Below are 24,156 nucleotides of genomic sequence, written 5' to 3'. Positions count from 1 at the left end.
TAACTGATATTTTTTTTGTTAAAGTGCCTTTAAGTGTCACTTACTTTCAAATACAGAACCCCAGTTGGAATTGCCGTTATAGAATATGCTCATGTTTGAGGCTAAAGACATTGGCCAGATGTCATTTGTAAAATAAACTGGACTTTACAGCTTGACAAGACAAATTCCAGAAACTGTCGAGTCTTTGTTTTCACTGTTGCAAACGAGACCATCCAGTTTTCTTTTCACTGCATTGGGGTTTGAAGACAGCTGCAGCCTCCCTCAACAGCTCTAGCACAGATTTTGCCATGCTGAACTTTCCAGCTTCTTACCAAATTTTCGAACCTCTTGGTTAACATTCTTCTATTCTTGCTTTGTCCCTCTTTTTCTCAGCGCCAAAATTGTAAATTGATTTATATTTTTATTGTGCATGTGTACAACATGTGTGTGAAGGTTTTCGGGGCATATTGTTGTGTTTGTGATATTTGAGTGTAAGTGGATGAGTGCGTTTGTGTGCAAATATCTACATGTGAAAGAAATAACGATAAACATCAAGAGGAACTTTCTTTAGTATTTTTTCCTTAACTCCAAAACGGCGACTGACCGCACGTGTATGCGCTACACACCCTCACATGCGCTGTCCCCCCTCCCTTCCTGCATCTTGCGAGCACCGGTTTCAGCACCCCCCCCACACCCCCCCACACACACACAACCCCCCCCCCCCACACACACACACACACACACCCACCTACACACACCCACCTACACACACACACACACACACACACACGCACACACACACACACAGAAACACTACATTTCTTTTCACACCTGTTAAATATTTTCCGTGGTGTCTTTTAACAATCTGTTAAAATTGTTAAAATACAATTACAAATCCACCACAGTATCAGTGGTGGTGGATGTGCAATGACATTTTATTAGTACGTGTAAAAGGATGTCCCCCGTCACACGCGCCTCGCATTTCATGGCACTATTTAAGGATTGGTTGGTGTGTTACCGCAGCATTTTAATGTGTTTTTGTCCTGTTTCCACAGAGTTACCTAAAGTCATTAGTTGATGCGTGTGTATGTCAATTTTCAAAAAGAGGACAAGTCTACATATTTTCTTATTTTAAGAAGAAAAGCACAGCAGAAGGAGCGAAAGAGATGGTAGGGGAGCAACAGAGGAGTAGTGAGGAGGAGGAAGATGAGACAGAGGAGCATGAACCACACCCAGCATGAATGACAGAAGATAATGAGGAAGACAAAGATGAGACGGCATCAGACGAGGGACAGTCAGCATCACTGGTCAGAGAAGCAAAGCAGAACTCAGCAAAAGCAGGGGCTCCACCTGTTTCTGGACCAACAGGTGAAGTTAGAATTATGTTGGCCTAATAATGAAACTGTTTCATGTTTATTATGGTAGTCTGAATATAAATGTCTACAGATATAATTAATAATTACCATGGAAGGGTATCATTATTATTATTATTATTATTTTAGGAAAACTGATTTAACTTTTTTTTCATTATAAATATCTCCCAGTCAAGAGCCAAACACCCCAAGCAGCCATTAAAAAAACACAATTAATCAAAATTATTCAGTAGGCATTTAACTTTGTTAGTTTTCCAAAGGCTGTTTTATACGTTTAGTAGAACGAATTTTAAAAATATAGATCATGGTTTTTGTGTGCCACCCCAAGGTTTAAAGTGGCCCCCTGCCGGCAACCCCCATGAAAAATTCCTAGAAGCGCCACTTTTTAAAGCAAGGAACTTTTAGTCTTTCCCACAAATACAAAGCCAGCTCAACAGCATGTTTCACAGCATGCTTGATTTTTTTTGTCATGTGTTCATACTTGAATGGAAAGGAGTGGCAAATTAAAAAAGGGAGTCATTTACCAAAACCTATTACGCAAATATGTTCCATAACTCAGAAACTGGAAACTGTGACTAATACATTTCAGTTCACTCTGAACTGTAGATTTTCCTGCCTGAAAACAAACCAGAAAGTAAGTCTTGCATGGTTTAAAGTTGTATTAGATAATCATTGTGATGTTATCCTAAAATGTTAAATATTTGATGTGCATGTCATAAATGAAACAAAAGACTGTATTGCATAAGACAAAGAAATGTAGAGATTAAAAGGAAAATAAAGTGATAAAAACTGGAGACTTTAAACAAAATTCTAGCTTTTCTTTCGGTAGAATTAGCCAGATTATTAGTAATATAAAAAAAAAAAATAAGAAACGTTCTTCTAGTGAGGACTCTGGGTCTTGTTTGAAATTGAGACACAAAAGTTAGGAAAGCTAAATATTAGGGAAAACTTAGATACGGAATAAAACAGACTGTGATCTCTGAAAGAGTACTTCTGACAGGAGACAATTAACAACACTACCTTACTTAGTTACAGTTTTATTGATGTTTACTCTTAGCCTGGTATCTGTGAGCATTAATTTCTGCAATCTCTTTAAACTAGCTACCTAGCGTTGATGGCACATCAGCAATTCAAATACTCACCAAAAACAGGATCAGTGAACCCACTGAATACCCATTGTTGTTTCTGTGTAGAATCTAAACATTTGTAATTAATTTAGCCTAGTTTTATTTCTAGAAATTCTAATAAAATGTTTTCTCTTGTTATTCTTGTTTACTTATCCCTTTGTGCTTTAGATTAAAAAATGTCTAAATTTTAAAACAATAGAGTAAAAGACAATCTAAAATTATATAAAAATAAATCAAGAATTTGTTTGAAGGATGATTTTTGATGTGTGAGACAGTGAGCTGTCTTATTCTCATTTGAAGTCTTACTCTGTAAACGAGTTGAAGTAAATCATTCAACATGTCACTTTATTGTCCTTGTGACAAAACACACCCTGCATACTTTCATAACAGTGCAGAACGGTGTAGCTTTTTTACCTGAACATGCAGAAACACAGGAGTCTTAAAAAAACATGTTTAACCAGTTATCTCTACTGATAGACATTCAGTCGAGGTAGGGAGTCGGTAACAATCTCATCCTGTGGGTGAACCAAAGCAGAGGACCTCCAGTAGTTACAGTTTGAGGCTTTCTGAAAAAAGATAATGTTGTAAATGGCAATCCAACAGTTTGGAAACAATCTGATGACCCATCTGCTTTGCACTGGAAAGTATTTATTAATAACAATACCCAATAATATTACAGTATTAGAGTGAAACTAGTATTATATAGCTCATCAGCAGTGATAAACCTTCAAGTTCATGTAAACATAAATTTCTTTATACCGTTTTTTTCTCCTTTAAAATATTTATTTAAATGAAAAATGTCAAACAATTAAAAAAATAAAAACTTAGTCCAAGAGAAGTTTTGAAATATGTTGTGTGTCATTGTGATGCTATGCATAAAAACAAAAGCCTCTTGAATTAATATATTTCAAAAACCAAAACAAAGATTTTAATGTTCAAAGTTCAGTCGCTCTAAAAAACAGAAGACCCTGCAGTTTAAATTTCTGGTGAGATTCATGCCTGCATACCGTATGTTGATCTGGGAGAAAGCTCTGTAGAAACTTCTGACAGGCTGGAGAAAGATGATGTTGAAATGGAAAAAGTGGCCAAAGAGAAGCGTCTGCTGGTTTGCTGAGTCTGAGCCTCTGTATAATGCAGTTTACAGATTATTTACTTTCTGGGTTTAATCCAACAATCTCACTATCTATCGCACTTACAATGAAATACATTTTCACCATTTATATATTCATACTTTTTCAATGTACTACATCTTTTCTCTTTTTGACAAAGAATTCCACATGTATTGTGGCAAACTCCTCTTTAATGGTTAATTTGTTTGTTTGTTCTTATTTAATCGAGTTAGATGTATAGGGTTACTGATCACAGATCAGTGGGTGCTTAGAGAAAAGATCTGTGTAATAAAGAAAAGAACTCTAGTTTCACATTTATCTACATAAATTTATATTTGAAATGATAAGGGAAAGTCTACACACTGACTACTAATTTACTAATAAAACTAAATAATTTACCTTTTAATGAATCATTTTTATTTTTCAATTTCTTTTCTGAAAACAATGGAAATCACACCAAAAGAAAATGTGTGGGCATCGTGACTGTATAGCTTATGGACTGAGTGACCCCCCCCCCCCCCCTTTGTTGTACTTGTACGTGTTTCAGTGCCAATACAGAGCATTCATTACCTGTATTAATGGCAACAGTTTATATTTTTATCAAAGATACCTGCCCACAACCTCTGTCACACCTCCCATTTTAATTTAAAATTAGCACATACATTAATGTTTACTTTTATAGAGGTAATAAAAATGCAACAAAATTACAAAAGGTTGGCTAAATCTTTTTATCAGTTGAACTTTTTCATTCGGTGCCATGAACACCAAGTTCCTTGAAATCCCCCAGGCGATTGGCAACCTGGAACAGGTAACAAGAAAGCCACAAAAGCCAAATGCTTCAACTAGTTAGGCAAGTCCTGAGAAGCCAGCTCAATGGTGAGAACATGAAACAGACACTAAGCAGTTATCAGATACCCTGCAGGAATAGGAAGATGACCTGGAAAAACCTCACACAACTCGGCCCAGAAAACAGCAAAAACACCACGGACCCCTCAAGCTCCCAGACCTCTGGTAAAGGACCCAAGTTTGGGGGGTTATATTTTGTGTTTAAAAAGTTGGCATTTCAAAATAAAAAATTAGGTGTATGATTTGAGTGTTTTTTTTGTATTGTTTTCTTGGGTGTTGTGGAGTTTTAAAGTAATTTATTACTATCAACACACAATAAACCTTCTTTTAAAACAATAAGTATTTAATTTTCATTTTTGCTCTGAGGACAAGAACTTAAAGGTAGGTTCTGATGAAGGAATGCATAAAACTGAAAAAGCTGTTTGGAAAACACAAGCAAAAGACAGAATCTAAAAACCTCTGAGGTGTAAATAAATCCGCCGGATTATATTAGAGAAAAAAAAAAAAAAGAACAAAAGTCCTTTTTAGACTTTGTAACTGTAAAATGAAAATATGTGCAACAAATACATATTTCAAGCAGCATGAACAAATTACTCATGCTTAAGATAGCTGAACCTAATTACCTTTTACATTTTTTTCCATTCTAAATTGCGGAGTTTACAATAATTAAATGTCCTTGGATTATTTTTACTTCACTGGATATTATGCATCACCTTATGAAACTCCAACTTATTTTTCTTTGTTAGCTCCAAATGTATAAATAAAACTTCAAAAACAAATGTTAGTTATTTTTGTCTTTATTCATAAACACATAGAACCCCAAATTAGCAGAATTAAAATACAATTTTAATAGATATTAATCAAATCTAATCCTATAATTCCATTTGTAAACAACTTGAATGTTATTTAAACACAGCTTTTACCTCCAACAATAACTAATGTCTATTTTCTGATCTTAATCACAGCAAACCTTTGTTTAAACTGGGGCTTAGATAGAGGCTTAAATATTTAAAAGTTTTCAAAATACTGAATATGGATTACTTTAAAGCAGTGCTTCTCAAATAGTGGGGTGCGCCCCGATGCGATGCGCAGTAGTTTTAGGCACAGGTAATACGAGCAATTGCTCGGGGCGCAACGGAGGGCTGCGGTGACAGCGGCTCAGTAATTGGAAAAAAATCTGCACCACTGTTGGTTTCTTATTATCTGTTCTATCACCGAGTTTGCAACAGCCTGAAACCTGTGAACTGCCATCCCTGCAGCTGCGCGCTCCTGTCTTCTGTCACACGCCGCTTGCCTGTGTGAGAAGGAGAGGGGAGGGGTAGTGGGCTCAGACTGCGAGGTGGAACAGGGCACGCGGAGAGCTGCCTCTGTTGCACAACACCAGGATCATCACTGCCTTTAGATTACTCAGCTCATGCTAATAATGTCATTCGTTATCAACTATTGTAGAAAATTTTTCCGACGTGTCTTTATTTTCCATAAATGTAATCTTTGTCTGCCTGTGGTTTAGTTGGTGTCAGTATTTGACATAAAGACAGCTGGTAATGCAGGAAAACAACTGCACTTATCATTTAGAAAAAAAAATCAGCACAATGTATTTTACCTATTTCTTCGGACTAAAAACGATAAATAAATTGGTGCTGCTGCTAATGTTTCAGATCAATTTACATTTATTATTTATTGATTGAATTATTTTTCTCAGCATCAAATGGTTCAGCTGGTCAAAATGTTTCTGGTTTAAATAAGGAATGACAGATTTTTTATTTTAGGCAATTTTAGCTTATTTTCTGTTTTTGACTATAACAGGGTTTCTGTGGCTAAATAAAGTTAATATTCATCGAAAGTGGATTTGTATTACTTTTCCTTTTGTTAATTTTAAAAGATACAATTTTAAGTCCTTACACAATTTTTATAGATACCAACCTAATATATTGTCACTGCGGCGAGTCTTTTTTTCCTAGCAATAGGCTGAGCTAACCTATTGCTTATATTTGCATAAAAAAGTAACTTCATTGTTTTAAAAGAATGAGGAAGGCCACAGTCCTTAAATTAGTCATAGCATTCTTAGCAGGATTTTTGTGCAGGGTGGAGTACAAAGATTTAAAGAAAAGAGTCTTGTTTAAATTTATTTATTTTACAAACTGTTTAATAAGATTAAAGTCCCATTATTACATTTGCATATTCTTTACATTTTACCTACAAAAAAATTAAAACTTGGAGCTTATATTTGATAAGCTCATGAAGAACAAAATACTTGTGTTCATGAAACAGGTTTTTATTTAAAGCATTTCTGGCGATATGCTTTAAACTAGAAAGGTTTCTTTCAAGTGAGCCAGTAAGGCAACATATTCTCATCTGTGTTGTGTATCTAATAATAAAAAAAAACTTTAAGGACAAAGTAAAGTGTCTGTCATGACTTGCAGGATGGACAGACCCAGATGCTGAAACCCAGAATGAGGACAACGGTAGGTAAGAGGTGAGTAAGAGTTTTTATTTTCCTTCCAGGAGAGATGGTTGTGGCTTGGTATGAGTCTGATGAGGACTGCGGCTTGAGGCGTTGCTGGAGGTAGTAGCGCAGCTTGGTAGAGCATGTTGTTTCCACAGGAATGCAGGAGGGCTCGATCTGACTTCCACACAGGTGACGCTTGGAGGCTGGAATCCTGAGGCAGGGAGAATAATGTTAGAGTCGAGACAAGACTTGGTTTTCACAAACATGAGCTTAGACTGAGACCAGGTATAGTCACCATATGGGGCAACGAACTGGCATTGAATAGTGGAGCTGGGTCTCCTTTTGAGCTGCAGCGGTTGATGAGGTGGATTGGTCACAGCTGGTGAAGTCAGAAGCAGAGCAGGAGGGGGAGGGGGAGGAGACTGACAGGCACCATAACAGTGTCATCCAATCTTATATTCCAAACTCAATATGGAGTTTTGCTTCAAACTTCTTTTTGCTGCCAAGAAAGCTAAATCTAACAGCTTTCCTCCAAAATGTTAAATTTTAAAGAATGTATTATGGACACAGACATACAATAAAACTGGACCCTGACACACAAAGTTTGCAGGAGATAAAAACAATCAATATTATTTTTAACGCATCTTTCCCGAATCCCATGAGTTGTCTATAATGAGGGGGTGCTTTTATGTTTTGATTTATTGATTTAAAAAAAATAATCATAAGATTAAAGGTTGTGAAATTTACTGTGCAATAATTTTACAGAGACCAAGGTATGTGGAAGTTTTTATCTTTTAAAATGACTTTTGGAACCAATTCTTTGTGCAATCTTCTTTAATTAATATAGATTTGTTCTTGCTACCTACGTAACAAAGTTTTTTAAAGGAATGCCAATGGAAAAAAAAGCTGGACATTTTGATTTTCATTCGCCCCTTCTTACCACTTTTAACTCTTGCTGCAAACCATGGCTTTTAAATAATGAAACTAGTAGCTTTAAGCATGAAACCTTTTAATAGGTCAAATCTATGATCTTAAAATTGACAATGTCATCATACGTGTTCCGTGTTTTAGCATAGGCGTGAACTTCTCAAAACTGACTTTGCTCAGTCCTGCCTCTTTGTCTGCATTCAGAACATTGGTAACTAGGGTGGAGTTATGTTTGTTCTCTAATTTTCATTTACACCCTTTTGATTTCTTTGAGTGGCTTCAGAACTTCTTGTTCCAATAAAAACAGCAATAATAACAACAAAATGTCTAATTGCTGCAGTATGAATTGGTATTAAAGTATTCCAGTTTACTATAAATCCATAAAAAAGCATTCCAAAACACTTGCTGATTGGTGAACTAATAATAGTTTAGACACCTTTTACTTTAACATTTTTTAGACAGTAAAACACAAAAAATAAATTTAATTCTCTGATTGATAGAGGCGTGGCTGCCAATATGCGTCTATGGCTCCTCTGACCATCATGGGATCATTCATACACATTCCCACACTAGTGGAACAACGCTGGAGGCAGGGAGGGTGAAGTGTCTTGTCCAGTGACACAATGGCAGTTGATTGGGGGGAGCAGGAATGAAACCGTCGACCCTTTGATCATTGGCCGACCTGCTCAAAGGGTAGACTGCAGTATCAGAGGACTAGTCCTCTCAAGCGAATAATTTTTTTGTACGACCGGTTAATCGGGACCTGTAATTAATTACTGTAATTAATCAACTTTTATTCTAACCTAATAATTGTTGTGAAAAGTCTCATTTTGGAAGAATTTCATTTAAATGTGTGCCCTTACGGTGCAGTAAAAGATCAAAATACAGTTTAAAAAGTGGCTTTATGACGTTTTCCTATTATAACAGACTAAAAGCGCTCTAATTTAACACGTCAAAAAACAGTTGGATGCTTTTCGGGGCAATCCAATTATTATAGCAACGAGTATATTAAGTTTAGATATATTGTTGTATCTTTTCTAACCCATCTCCAAACTGCTTCTCTCTATGTCTGCACTGCTTTCTCCAGAAAATGTTAAATCATTGCTTGGGAATCAATGATTTAGAGGAAAATATCTTTCACTTTTACTGTAGCTACTCCGCCAGGCAGTTTAATGTGAATCAACTCCATCGTATGACGCTAACATGTTAGTTTGTCTTGTGTCCTTTTCAGTAACTGAAGGCAATTTATCTGCACCATAGCTGATCATTTAAGAAAAAATCTATTATTGCCTTAAATTCACTGGTTTTACCAGAGATTCCTGAACTGTTGATAGATTAGTCTGAAATTGACAAAAAAAAATCAATGATTCTCACTGTTGTGTGGACAGATGAGTTTCAAGGGATAATGTATGCATCATCTGCAGGAAGTCTTATTTGATGGGTGTGTTTTGTTAAAATCACTTATACACATTCACGCTGCATGTCTTACAGTTTTTCTCAAATGCTAGAACACATTTCACAAACGTGTCCTCCATTTTTACCCAAAGTCTAAACACATCATTCTGTTCTACAGCTACATAAACACAACCACACATTCTCACTTCAAAACTTAAACCTTTACAGAAAGAGCAGCTCGAAGCTTTCAAACATGTAAACACTATGTACATCATTACGCACTACAGCAAAACAATGGAAAATAAAATGCTCAATTTGTGAGAAGGTTCTTTGTTTCACAACTGCCAATGCATATTTTTTAGAAACTTTACAGTAATGGATGCTCTTAGATCTCTGCAGAGGATTAGGTATTTGGATTTGTGAGTTTCATATGAAGAGTTTAAATCTATAGTAAATTCTGCATGTACACTACTGTAACACATCTCAGTGCAAACACATGATCTATTGATCTATTATTCCTATTTGATTGCTTGAAATAAACCATTTCAAATCAAAAATTAAATTGCACACTATACTCTTGAAAACATGATCAGGGTTTGAAGTTATTTTATTTACTTTATTCACACAATACACACACACACCACAATCACTGTGCGGCATCATTTTAGTGTGTGGGTGTCTGTCATAAACCTTCTATCTCAGCGATGAGAAGAACTCCTCTATATGGTTCAGAAAATGGGAGTAGGGTGGCAGACAGACTGGTTACTGTTGGTGGTGAACCCCTCTCTGATTTGGTTTATTCTGTGGAAGCTTACATTGTTCCAAATGATCACATTCCAAATGATGTACGGGCCCAGGATGGTGTTGTTGGCGGTCTATGAGGATGTCTTTAGGCTCCTCTAAGGCCGCATATACACTACATGGTTCAAGTGACCCAATTACGATTTTTTCCTCTCATGTGGCACAGATCGGAAATGACCGGTGAGCGTGTAAGCAGGACAAAAGCGCATGGATTCCGATTTTCTCAGATCGGATTCAGGCCTCACTCATAAGTGGAAATAAATCGGATACGAATCGGATGCGAACCTTTGCGTGTGCCATGTAAGCAGACAAATCGGATATTCCCCTAGTAAATGCAAGTCGTACGTCAGTGACGTCAACTCAGGACACCACCAACTGAGATCACATGACTCATTAAAGTGCTTTTGTGCGCTGATTTTGCTGTCAGCGTGTTACCTTTCAGCCTCAGGCTTCAGACCGTAGTCGGAAACCGCTGTTATTTCCGGTCCGGTCGGGACGCAAAAGGTAACTAATCAAGCTGGACACCGTTGCTATGGAACAGGCTAGAAGCCGTTTATAGGAGAAATCCGCCTTCGGCCCTGAAGAAAATCTCCCGTGCGTTTCTGACCACGGTCGGACAAGAGAAGTCATCACGCAGGAAAGGTTCAACACTTGGATCAAACTGTTAGTACAGCACGTAGGCAAGCACTTCCTCATTCCACATTCAGAGAGAGCCGAGCAGCCCCCCTTTTTCCTCTCCCCTCTGGAGCGCCCGAGGCAACGCCTCCTTCCGTCGCTGCGTTGCCTCCATGACAACCGAAGTCACAAAAGTCCGGAAGAGGTCCGCGGAAGGCGGAAATGCAGCTACGTAGTCCTCAGATTGTCTACGTTTGATAGTTTCAGCATTGTATAGTGTAAATGCAAAAATCGGATACGGGTCACTTTTAACAGATGATGGGTCGTCATAAAAATCGGATATACTCAGAAAATCGGATATGAGCATCAAGACCTGCAGTGTAAATGCAGCCTAAGAAGGTAAGGGGACGTTGGGTGTTGTAAGACTCAAGAACAGCATGACAAGAACAGGGACAAGTCCCTCTGAGCCCCACAATGAGTAAAATTACACACACACACACACACCCGTTGGCCAGGCACCTTAGTGATGGCTCTTTGGCCAATGATGTTGCGCTTCTTTGCCTTCATTTCTGCAGGTTGAATGCCCTGAGAATGATGACCTCGGTGAACCTACTCAGGTTTGGACAGACTCTTAGTCCTGCTTCAGCCATTGTCATGACATGGACAATGATATTATGGTGCAAGGTCTTGCTCTACCTCCTGGACCTCCTCCTCTCCCTTGTTGGCCTGCTCCTCTTCCTCCCCTGACTTGAATTCCCCTGACTCTGCCTTCATCCATTGTGTTTGTTTGGAATCTTCATCAAACTGTGCACTCAAAACTTGCTTTTAACGTCTTCAATTTTGAGTCCTTGTGTGTAATTAATGATGCTAGGTGTGTTCATTGTGTTCAAATATTGTTGACTGTAGCAGGCATTTTGCATCACATGAGCTTTCATGTGAGAATATGAGCAGGATTCTTTTGCAACTTGTGTTTTAGCTAAAGAAAAATGTGTTAAGATTACTGAGAATGGATCATTTTGTTTTGTGAATTGTGTCTTCATGTGAAATGTGTTTATGAAATTGGAAAAAGGTGGCTAGATTTCGTAAATGTGTTTAGACAATTTGGTTTAGGGGATTTAGGGGATGTGTCTTAGCATTTGAGAAAAACTGTAATGGTCCGGCTGGTGATTCAGTAACCAAGGTCAAGAGTGGAAAAGCCTGTCTGCTTTGTCTTTAAGGAACCAAACTATTAAAAGTCTGTTTAAGTCTCGTTCAAACTGATGCAAGTACACAGGAATATATTGTAACAACCCAATCGGGATGTCACTTTAGTAGGGAAGCGAAAGTCAAACTGCTTATGTAGTGAGTGTCTTCATTGAAGAGCTGTCCGTGCCCCATACACCGCACGACCTCGGACAGTCTCAGATTAGAAGTAACAGGCAGAGAAGTCAAGTAGCCTTTTCAGCATCGAGCCCATTTATTCAAGCACACATACAGCCCGAACAGCATGGAGGTCACTTCTGTTGCCAGTACTCTAATTCATGGTTTTCACCCCAAAACTCCCCACTTGCCATGAGCTTTAGGGGCTGAAGGCGGGGCTAACCCCCAGGTCGCTACAATATTTTACTTGATTAAAAAAAAAGTCTCTTTTCAGTTTGTGTTTCATTCATTGAAGTCTGAAACCCCAAATTTCCCAAAGAAACACCAAAAAAGCAACAATTTAATTATAAGATTTTACACATCACTTTGCAAAGATTTTAGTTATTAACAAAAAGTAATGATTACATTTTTTTTCAGAAATATAAAATCTTGTGGGTTAACAATGCCTTTTCCACAAACTCAAAATATGTTGTCTATATTCTTAGAGAAATAGAAAGAAAAAATGAATATACGTTTTTGCTAATGTTTTCTGCTTCAGGAAAATAGTAAAGTGATTTTATTTAAACCTGAGTGGAACCATGTTAAGGAAAGCATTTATGAAAGCGAAATCAGCCTTCTTAGTAGATTATACTATTAAGTCTGAGAAGATTCTGCTATCCATGTCATGTTATCACAGGATTCTATTCTTTAGAGCAACTGGACTTGGGTTATTTGTTTAGTTGTGATGAGTGTGAACCACTAACAAATGCCACCATCACCTCTGAACCACAATGAGAATGCTGTCAAAGGTTATTATAGCCTAACACTCTGATAGTCACTGGATCCTTGACACTTGAATCAAAGGACATCTAGTTATTTCCCTCCTGTCAGACTTCTAAAGCAGCAGACACATCAAAAACCTGAAATCTTTATCAGCAGTTAGAACTAAAGAAGCTACTCAGAGAAGCAACAAAATGTATTCCTGATTAATCTTTTAACGCTCTAACGCCACATCTTTAGCTCCTATGTTGACATTCTTTGGACTACCAAAACTCTTCAACTGTTCAGGCTATGAACATAATTCGAGCAGACTCTAAAGCGGAGAAAAGCGGCTTAGCGCTGTTTTGCGAAACTTTACAGTGGTTAAGGTGTTACATCAACGTAAACGTTCCAGAGAAAAGCAGCTTTTCAGAATCATCGTTTGAATGGACAAAGAGTCACGATCTGTCAAAGACCGTGGGTTACTTTGTTTTTGCCAGCAACATCTCTGGTGTTAAAGGGTAAAAGTCCAGTTGCCCTGAAGAACAGAGTCCTTGGAGATACTTTTATATTTCACTGTCACCAACAAGAACATGGAGAAACAGAACAAGAGCAGACAGAGAGAAGAAGTGAGTAAAGTGGATAAGGTTCTCACCACCACTAAAAATACTGTCATCAGGTGTAGTAGGAGTGAGGGGAGTCATGCCAGTAGTAGTGGTACCATATGAACGTGTTCCCATGCCTGTGGGATCGACAATGGGAGGAGCGCTAGGAGTAGTTGTAGTAGTGGTAGTCAGGCCAATAGTAGTTGTTGTAGTGGTAGGAAATACTTCTGTTGAACAAATAAAGTTCACATCAGGGTCACTGCCTGTGGAACTGACAGTAACAAAGGTTGGTTCTGTGCCAGTGATAACTTCACGGATCCAGTCCTGGTACCAGGACACACGGCTGAAGACTCCAGGATCTCCACAAGAAGCTGAGGTGGAAATTGCAACTCCAGCAAGGACCCATTGAGACTGCTCTCTAATAACAAGTGGGGATCCAGGAATGACCTGTAAGGAAAAAAAGATTTGAAGTAATATTAGTGCAAGGAAAAGCTTATTTCTTTATTTTATTAAAAAGAAAAATTTTTCTTTTGCAGTCCACCAGTATTTCATTCAGTGATCATAATCGTTCCTGTTTTTATATATTTTACTTTTTTACTAAACAAAAAGTGTCTTAATTTAGCAACTTATCAAACCAAAGGTGAGTAGAGTAACCAAACAAAAACACCAAAGTAAAATCACCTAAAAAGATTAACACATGTAGAAATTACAAAAATCATCCAAATATTTAGACAAGTAAAAATGACCTTATCAGAGTAAAAAAGTAACACACGAAACAAAAAATGTCTCAAGTACTAAAACTAATTGAATCAGGGAAAAAATGTAAGTTACAAAAGAAATTCTTCTATTTTTAGAAACTTGGAAGCAATTTTGCTATAATCGAACATAAAATTTGAAACCCATTATTTATTGCATTTTGGCACTATGTATGCTTTCACTGCTGTGCCGAAAAAATGGGGATAAACATGGTTGGATTTTTGCTAATATTATATGCTGTTTTTTTTTTCAAACATATTTCTCCCAGCCCTGGTATGGGGGCACACTGCCCAGCATGTTGAGCACACAGCTGATTCAGCATATCATCAAGCTCTGCAGAAGAATGATAATGGCGGCCATCAAAGGCAAGTGTGTTTGAGCAGGGATTGACATTCATTTAAAGTAAAAGTAAAATGTGTATTTAAGTAAAACTACTCAAAAATAATGCCTTATAAAGTCATTAAGCCACCCTGTAAACCCTTGATGTAAAATTACAAAGAAACATCAACTGTGTGCTGTTTTAGTGTTGTACAGCAGTGCAAACTGGGAGAAATTCTGACAGTATTCCATTGTTTTTATGTTGTATAATGCCATACTGTTAATTGCAACACAATGTGGGAAAACAAAAAGGAAGACTCCTGTGATGTACAGAAACTTATTGTAAACAACTGAGCATCATGGGAAAATAATTTTGTTACAAAAATCAGCTGCTCAAGAACATTCTGGAAACGTTTTCTTTGTCTCTCAGTCAGTTTGCATCAGTTTGGCAGATGCAAATTTTATTTTGTTAGTTTTTTTCCTCGGAAATGGGATTATGCATAATGGGAGTTGAAGTATGAATAGACCCATTTTATGGTGACGTCCGACAAAATGGTAAAATCTCCACTATACTGTGTAATGTTACTTCCAGAGTACAGGTTTTGACAGGCAAAGCTGACAACTGAACGCTGTTCACCCCAACAAATGTTGGCCGCAGATAATACGTGCGGCCAAGATCCACATTGCTGCATGCCTGCAAGCATTTTAATTGCGTCCGAGGCTAAATCTAGTTGTTGTTTTATGGGGTATATGTTGTTTTACCGAGTATTTTAAGGGGTTTTGTAAAAACAGGAATGGTTACCAAGTGGCAAAGTGAAATTTTAAGTGCGGCTATTAAGCCACGTAGTTTCAACTTCCAAAATAAGTGCGGCCAAGAAAAAAGTTTAGCACTGGCAAATGATTTAGAAATACATCCAAACAGTTACTTCCTTATATACTTTCAAAATGGTTTCCAATTCATTTGATCCTTTCTACCTTTATTTTCCTTCAGATCAGACATGGTTATGGACAAAAGAAAAGCCAACCAATGTTCGAAAATAATCCAATAGTAATTATCTTTACTATGATGTATGACACACTGAAATTGCCTTACTTTTGCTCTGTTTTCAGTGTGAACACGAAAATTTAAGCAACTTAATGGGCAGGAAAAAATCTGTTGCAGCTCTACATCTCATACCCATTGTGGAAAGCTTTCGCTACCATAAATTAGGAGAATTATAGTCTTAATTACATTTATTATCGAACAAGTAACACTTAATGAAGTACTTGTAACCTTTTCCTAACTTTGATAAAGTTGTAGGAGAGAAATGATCCACGACTTGGGGAAGCAGCTGTGCAGTCAAGATTACTTAAATTTGTATTTTGATTAGTGAATGATCTAAGAGAGGAAAAAATACAGTCAGATAGTACATTTATAAAATAAATATTATGCAATTTTCTTTTACTATTCATAAGGTTACCTTGTGTTAATTAAGTTGAATGGTGTTAAACAGCATTCAGTAGTTAGCTTTGCTGGTCTATACCCGTAAAGTAACATTACACAGTAGTGACGATGTAGCCCTTTTGTCTGATGTCACATGAAAAGGGTCTGTTTCTTCTTGGTTTATGTCTAGGCCTGACAGTACAAAGCTGTTTTAATAGCTTCACTAAGATCATTGACGTCTGTCATTTATTGTGCCTCTTAAAATTAAAGACGGTGTGGAGAGGTGCAATGTGTGGTGCACAGATAATCTGCATCATCTGTACCTACTGGTGTGATTGAAGTGACAGCTGTTCACACCTCTGTAACTAAAATACAAATAAAAAACTGTGCAACATTCAAAGAATTAAATGGGATTTACAGTGATCCATTGTAGTACAAATGCAGTATTTTACTGGCAAAACTGCTGCCTGTAAAATACTGTAAATTTACAGTGAAAGGGTCACAGTTTAGCTTGTAAAACAATAAAAATAAAAAAATAAAACAACATTAAATGGTTACCTGACATGGATAGGATCCTCCTATTGTGGCACACATCTCTTTCTCTGTGACATTACTTTGGTTCTGTTTACAGTTGCATTGATTGTTGCCCAGTATTGATGCTTTAACCTCCCTTTGTGTGCTGACATTTAGCCTTTCACCTATTAAAGAAGGAGTTTAAAGCTTAAAAAGCTGTAGATTATTAGAAAAAATGAAAGAGTAAATAGCACTATACTCTTCTCACAAAAATGTACAGACTTTTTTTTAGACTTTTGTAAGATACTGTATCATGCAAAAAACTCCACTAATATTCCACGTTAAAAGGCATTTTTAAGCAGAATCATGAAATTGTAGCTTCTCTTTCTCAATTTATTAAAACATTAACTGTCGATGTATGAGTCAGAAAAGGACACTTTATTCTGTTTATTTTTCAACCCGTTGTTTTTTGACTAAAGCATAATTTTTCTCCAGAAGCAAAACCTTAAAAGGTTCATTCGTGGATCATTAAGTTGAGATCTTGAGAGTTAATTTCTTTGTTTGGAATGGAATTTTATAATTAACCCTAAAATATTGATCAGAATAGTTCTGATGGAGGTCAATGTTCAAATGTTTATGTAATCCAAAACAAAAAAAGGTCTTCATGATATGTTGAGAAGTAAACTCATCTTTTTTCACTTTTGAACAAAAATGATGATGGGTTGGACTGTCCTTTCTCTGTAACTTTATCAAAAACAAAGTGGAGGAATGGTTGCTGTAACTGATAGGAGTGTCTGTTCAATGCAGCTTAAAGTGTCACTTACTGATGAAATCATTTACAGAGACCCAGGAGGAAATGCCGTCATAGAACGTGCTCATGTTTGAGGCTAAGGAAATTAACTGGGTGTCGTTCGATAAACGGATTGGCCTTTGCAGCTTCAGAAGACAAATTCCAGAAGTGGTCCCATTTTTATTTTCAGTGTTGCAAACTATACTTCTAAAAAAGGCAACGTTTCCAGCAGGTGTGGAAGCACGGTCAATCAGACCCACAAAAGCTGATGTGGTGTTGATGTCCGATCTGGATATGAGAAATAAATAGTAAGGCAAATCTTAAAGATTTCAGTAAACAGATATTTTTATAGTGGTTACAAAAAAGCATATTACAGCAAAAAAAAAACAGTAGAAATTGTTATCTGACTATTATTTGCCGCAGATGGTATTTATTATTAAATGTATACTGTACTGTTCTGAATATAAATTTATTTTTAAATTTAAAAAAATTAAAGAAATAAAAAGAAAAGTCTAAGAAAATTAAAAATATTTTCTTTGTTGCATAAATAGTTAGAAGTCTGAATAGTTGATGGTCAGTCTGTAAACTGTCCTTTTTCTTTCCTTTCAAAAAAAAGAATGAATAACTAGATCTTACGGTTTTAGGCAGCTGCTATCTGTGAGCACCCACTCAGTTGTGATCAGTGACCCCTCACATCTGAAATCTGGGTAGAAATAAACCAGCCAAGGGGAATCTCCTGGAGAGACATTCTCCACAACTGTGGAATTATCTGTCAAAAAGAGGAGGGAGAAGTGTAAGAACATTTGATAAAAATAAAAACTATGGACCTTTAACCAAATATGCTAAACCACGATAAATTTAACTCTTACAGTGTTTTTTCACACCTTACACCAATTCTAACCAAAGAAACAACAAAAGATATATGTTGTCAAACACTGAAGTCATGTGATATAAGCTGCTTTTGCAGACATGTAATTTGGATAACAACATACACTCAGCTCATTTCTTAAGTTTTGAATTGATAAATTATATGGAAAGGAACATCTAAATGCAGAAAATAGAGAACTATTGCTGCAGTTCAATGCTCACCATTCACTGCTGGGTGACAACCTGAAATAAAGAACAAAAAAACAAACATGTTGATCCAAGAATCTATTGTGTTGAAAGACATTGTGCACATATAAAGTTGCATCAAATCAAATCAAACATTATTTGTATAGCACTTTTTGAACTTGTGTTACTCAACGTGCTTTACATACAAACATAACCAAATTCTAAAAACAAAAAAGCAAAACATTTGTTACAGTTGTGGCTGTATGTGGGTTAGTTTTTTTCTTCTTATCCTGTGTTTTATGTATTTTATTTCTATCAGAGTGGGACTTCTGTGTTTTTGTGGATCTTTGTCCGTCTGTCTGATTGTTTTCAGATGTGGTTCTGGAAAGGTGTGGCTCCCATTAGAGCAGAGCTGATGGAGACAGCCTTTAAAAAGAACTGTGTTTACCGCCTGTGAGAAGGGAGCTTTGCTGCAACCTGTTGCCACTGCACTGTGTAGTTCTTGGTGTTGAGGCCCATTCTGTGTAGTCTTTTGTTTGGTGAAGTTATGTTAAAGTGAAGCTATAGAGGTGGACTGCCAGTTTCTTTCACATAAGTCTTTCTCCTGTTTCTGTTAGTCTAGGGTGGTTAGTGTTTTGTCATTGATTTCTTTCTTTTTTTTTTTTTCTTCCTTTTCTTTCTTTCCCAGGTAAGACTTACGATTTCAGCTAGATGGAGTATTTTATTTTGGCTCATACTTTCAAAAAATATCTGATAAATATGAAGGCACTAGACCATACAAACATTTATAAACCAATAAAAACGTTAAAATACATCCTGAATTGCACTGGGAGCCAATGCAGAGATTTTAAAATTGGTGTAATGCAGGGGTCGGGAACCTTTTTGGCCGAGAGAGCGATAAACGCCACATATTTTTAAATGTAATTTCAAAAGAGCCATACAATAATGTAGTGTCCCTTTCCCACAGTGAGGCACGGAGACTTAACCTCTTTTAGAGTTCTTTATTCTGGTTACTGCAGACCACAACAAACGCCGTACAATTAATTCATCAACTCCTGAATCTCTCCCGCTGAGACGAGAGAGCTTCTCCCAAATTTATATTCACCTGCTCCCGCTCCAGCCCTCCCATTTCCCTCATTCGGCCCATAGCTTAACCCCATTGGTCCAAATTACCTAACAACAGGCTGAGCGACAGAACTGAGAGCCAATCAGATCTCTGCTTAATGCGTTCAATGAACTCCAGAACTTTTAACGCGGCCCAACAGCAAAGTTAAACTCAGTCCACGACAATATGTTTAAAACTAAATACACAAGTAAATGTGTGCATTTGATGTAATTTCAACATTTTTAAAGTACAATAAGTCTGAGAATTCTTTTTAATAACATTGTTATGCTGTTGCTACTAAATGATGAGTATTTCTCGTAGTAGTTTTGCTGATTGTCTAGTCTAGTTGATACATGGTGAGTTTCTGCTTCACGCAGGCGTTGAGACTTTAAACTTGATCTTAAGTTGGTCTGACTGTTCTTTAGATGTGAGACAGACGCTCACAAGCAGACGGGGAGCCAAACACACACTCACGCTGCAGTGAGTGACGGGTAGCGGGTTTTACGTTTTTACACTCCCTGTGTGATTCACCTGCTGCCTGTCCCCACAACCCCCCCACCCTCTGCTTTCTTCCTCACATCCCGTCCCCGCAACTGCGCGCTCTTTCTCAGAGACGGGAGCGCGCAGTTTTAGGCACGGCAATTCACAGGTTTCCAGCTGGTACAAACTCTGTGAAATAATAGATAATAGTAAACTGAAAGTGCTGGCGCTGATTTTTCTCTCCAAGCACCGCTACTACTGCGCGCTTCTGGCATCGCATCGCGCCCGAGAACGACTGGTCTAATGAAAAAAAAAAGTATTCTTAAAGATTTGTCTGCGAGCCACATGTGACCATCAAAAGAGCCAAATATGGCTCCCGAGCCATAGGTTCCCGCCCCCTGGTCTTTGTCAGCACGCGTGCGGCTGTGTTCTACAATAGTTGATGGTTTGATATCTTATTCTGGGAAAACCTGGGGGGTATTCCAGGAAGCGTGTTTAAACTACCCTGACTTTAAGCCTGAATCCTGGCTGAAATCCGCCTGAACTTGCTTACTCTGGGTATGTGGGTTGCAAAAGACCGGATATGAGTTGGCGTAATTACGACTTAACTCGACTTGGTAATCCTGGGTTAATGCATGTGCACGGCAAGTACATAAAGGCCTTCTCAATGGATCGCCGATTTCCGGAGTCACCATGGAAACGCGTGGAGAATAAATGAGAGCGCTATATATCAGTGAGACGGAGTCTGAGATTTTAATGACGGCGTATGAAGATTAAATGCCCATCAAAAAAGTAACACGGCTGCATCAGCAAAAGAAAGAGTTTCTGCTTGGAGAAAAATAACGGACAAAGTAAACGCATGAGTTTCTATCTCATTTCCATTTTCCTTGGAACGCATATATATAACTTATCCAATTTTGCCAACTTAAATGAATTACTTGTATTGATAACAAGTAATTGAGTTGAATTTATTCAACCTAATTTCTTACATCTATAAAACTGTGTTTATGCAACTCAAATTTACATATTGATCTAACTAAATGTCATATTACTCCAATTCAATTAAATCTTTTTCTATCTTAATTTGTTAAAATTCTTGAACTCTCATATGTCTAAGTTTGAGCTGGCAGATATTTTCATTTTTGTAACAATAAAATAAAAGATTCAATGTAGATTCACGGCACATTAGCACTTGCCATTTCTCTGACCTTGACTTTACACTACTTGGCGGTAGGGGTGGTATATTAATTCATCATCCTCTCCCTCCCTCTCACTCATGGTGCAGAGACTTAAGCATGGTAGGAAAAAATAACTCAGTAAAACAACTAAACACATTTGGTCAAAACCCAAACTTAAACCCAAATCCGTCCAGACAGGCAAAGGGAATGGTATCCCACAATTCCTTGCGGTCCAGATCTAACAGCAGCACCGAAGTAAGAATTAATTAATTAATTAAGAATTAATGAATTAATTTGTATGAAAGTAAAATAACTGTATGATGAATACGTGTTATTTTTAAGCTGACTTAACTAAAAAAAGAATTTATCTTAACTGAAGCAAATAATTAAGTTAGATCAAAGTAAAAAAGTTTATCTTTCCAGCATCCATATGTGGTCTTATCACCCTCTCAATGTGGTAAAAGTTTTATCTGAGCTTCTTCATCCACTAAATTATCTTCAAATGGACACGCCATGCTGATTCACCTCTCTCAAAACAAACTAACCTTCAACTTAACCTGCTCCAGACCAGGTTATGTTCAGAGTAGGAGTTGCTATGGCAACTTGGCATACCCTGAAACATACCTCCTTTTCTGGAACCGAAAGCTGAGATTATCAACTTCCTTAGCCTCAAACTTACCGTGGGAGCTAGCATAACCTGCTTTCTGAAATACCCCCCAGGGCATTACAATAATAAACTTTATTTGTATAGCACCTTTCAAGATAAAAATCACAAAGTGCTTCCCAGGAAAGCACGGTAAAACACGGTTAAACACAGAATACAGAGAAAAATGAGAAAATGCTATTTTAAAAACATAGGTTTTTAGCTGCTTTTCAAAAGAAAACACTAAGTCTGCAGATCTGATGCTGAGAGGAAGGGAGTTCCAGAAGGATGGGGCCACTGCTGCAAAGACTCTGTCACCTTTAGTTTTTAACCGGGTTCTCTTAACAGCCAGCAAACCCTGGTCACATGACCTCAGATTAGATCCCTGATCTAATCTGAGGTCATGTGATTAGATCATTGATCTAATCTGCTGAAAATAAAAGCATGAATTAGCACCTCTGTGTTGGCAATGGGTGGGCTCTGGCAATATGTAGATGATAAGATGTAAACATATTAGATATTAAAATGTTAAAGTCCTGTTTTTTGTTATATTTTTCATTTGTGAAATAAAACTCATCTCAGGGTCAAAAATAAATAGTAAGTTTTATATATATTTTTTAATTTAGATAAAACAATCTCTCTCTTGTCTTCAAAAATCGATCAATAAAAGCTCTGTTTTCTTCTGGTTGAGCTGTAAGAAGTTCTCTGCCATATATTACTTAATGTCTATAACGCATTTTAAAAGTATGTTCATTGACTCATTGTCATCGGGAGACACAGCAATGTAGAGTTGTGTGTCATCAGCATAGCTGTGAAAGCAAACACCATGCCTCTTGACGATGTCCCCAAGTGGCAGCATGTATAGATTAAAAAGTAGTGAGCCTAAAATTGAACCTTTGTTGACCCCACAATTGATTTCAAAAACCTTTGAGGTGCGTGTATCCATACTTACATGAAATCTTCGATCTTTGAAATAAGAATAAAATCACTTCAGAACAGGACCAGAGATGCTAAAACCTCTCGGCAAACAAACATTGCGATCTACTGTGTCAAATCTACTGTATCAGCTCAGATCCAGTAGTACCAGGACTGAGAGTTTCTGAGAGTCCAGGTTACATCTAACATCATTTACTATTATAACAAGGGATGTCTCTGTTCTGTGGTTTGTCCTAAAACCGGACTGATTCTTTTCATAAATGTTATTTTTATTTCAAACTAATTCATTTTGATTAAAACATTTTTTTTAAAAATGGCGTTCCCAGGCCAGCCGAGAGATGTAGTCTCTCCAGCGTGTCCTGGGTCTTCCCCGGGGCCTCCGCCCAGTGGGACATGCCCGCAACACCTCTCCAGGGAGGCGTCCAGGAGGCATCCGGACTAGATGCCTGAGTCACCTCAACTGGTTCCTTTCGATGTGGAGGAGAAGCGGTTCTACTCCGAGCTCCCCGCGGATTGCCGAGCTTCTCACCTTATCTCTTCTTTGCACCCTATGGGTGGCGAGGCGCTCCCTTAGAGATATATTTGAAACCTCATACTAAATGAAGTCAAAAAATGTTTTTAAGAGTGATGTGGGGATTGGGTCTAAAAGGCAGCTGGTTGGCTTTAACTGGGAGAAAACTCAATCCAGTGCCACATTTATAAATTTGAAAGAGAAAACTGGCATGATCAGAAATAAATCAATTTATCGAGTTTTGTTTTAAGGCCACAAACACATCACATTGATACAGAACCTGTTTCAAAACTTTTATTGGACTATGTTTAAGTACATATTTATAGGATCCTAATGGTCTATTATTACTAATATTTAAAATACTACATTTACTATCACATCTAAGAAATATTATTAGGTAATATTTTCTTACCTGAGCAAAGCAAAAGGGTCATCAGAGTGAATCTGCACACAAACTGTTGGAGAGCCATCTTCAACACGATCATCTTTCACAAAGTCTCAGACTTTAAATACTGGAGTTCTTCTGTTTTGCTCTACCCACAGTTTGACACTTGTTAGGCAAAGTGAACTACAGCCTCACCTCAAGCAAGTATCTTGCAGAAAAAGTCAAAGATGCTTTTTTTTTTAATCCTGTGTTTCAAGATTCCTAAGTTCAAAAGCTACACAGTAATTGAAATGGACTTCACATTCGAGAGTTCCTCTTCTTTGGTCCGTCCTCAATATGAAATTGTCATACAAAGTGAACCGAGATCTTTTATTTACCAGAAAATAAACTGGTCAAACATGTTTTACCAGATTCCTCTGTTTTGAAATGGTTATGTGCCAAAGCCACTCTGTTACAAAACAGTACAGGGTGTTTTGAAATGATGCGTCAAGCAAATACAGCAATTTAGTAGCTTTTACAGCAAACAATAAACGCTGTACAACACTGTGATTCAACAAGAGAGATCACTATCTTTAAACTGACATACAGAGTCTCACCTGGAGACTTACACTTTCCAAATCAAAAAGTGTCTAGATATAGAGCACAATCTCTGTGATAACCTAGAGCAGTGTTTTTCAACCTTTTTTGACTTCTGTCGTTGAAAAAATCCTGCGGCACACCACCCACTGATAAAGTGAAAAAA

General features: G+C 37.3%; 1 protein-coding gene across 1 annotated transcript; it reads right to left on the bottom strand.

Moving 5' to 3' along the window:
* Positions 1-12,053: 12,053 nt before the first annotated feature.
* Positions 12,054-23,783, bottom strand: LOC101161698 (chymotrypsin-like protease CTRL-1). The gene is made up of 6 exons (XM_011493049.3): positions 23,442-23,783; positions 18,213-18,233; positions 17,760-17,892; positions 17,158-17,411; positions 16,379-16,518; positions 12,054-13,770 (listed from the first exon to the last, which is right to left on the bottom strand). Exons 1-6 carry the CDS (start codon positions 23,512-23,514, stop codon positions 13,285-13,287), a joined length of 1,107 nt encoding a protein of 368 aa, XP_011491351.1. The 5' UTR covers positions 23,515-23,783; the 3' UTR covers positions 12,054-13,284.
* Positions 23,784-24,156: the final 373 nt, after the last annotated feature.

Source organism: Oryzias latipes, chromosome 8, assembly GCF_002234675.1.
Source record: "Oryzias latipes chromosome 8, ASM223467v1".
In the NCBI taxonomy this organism is placed as follows: domain Eukaryota; kingdom Metazoa; phylum Chordata; class Actinopteri; order Beloniformes; family Adrianichthyidae; genus Oryzias; species Oryzias latipes.
Note: the sequence above shows the minus strand (reverse complement) of the source record. Positions and strands in the feature narration are given on the sequence as shown.

Bases quoted from the DNA above. Each gene is read 5' to 3' on its own strand.
- LOC101161698 (XM_011493049.3), bottom strand. From the start codon at position 23,514: ATGATCGTGTTGAAGATGGCTCTCCAACAGTTTGTGTGCAGATTCACT. The intron at 17,412-17,759 runs GTAAGATCTAGT...TCTCATATCCAG, and splicing joins GATAGCAGCTGCCTAAAACC to ATCGGACATCAACACCACAT. The intron at 13,771-16,378 runs GTAACCATTTAA...TTTTCCTTACAG, and splicing joins GAGGATCCTATCCATGTCAG to GTCATTCCTGGATCCCCACT.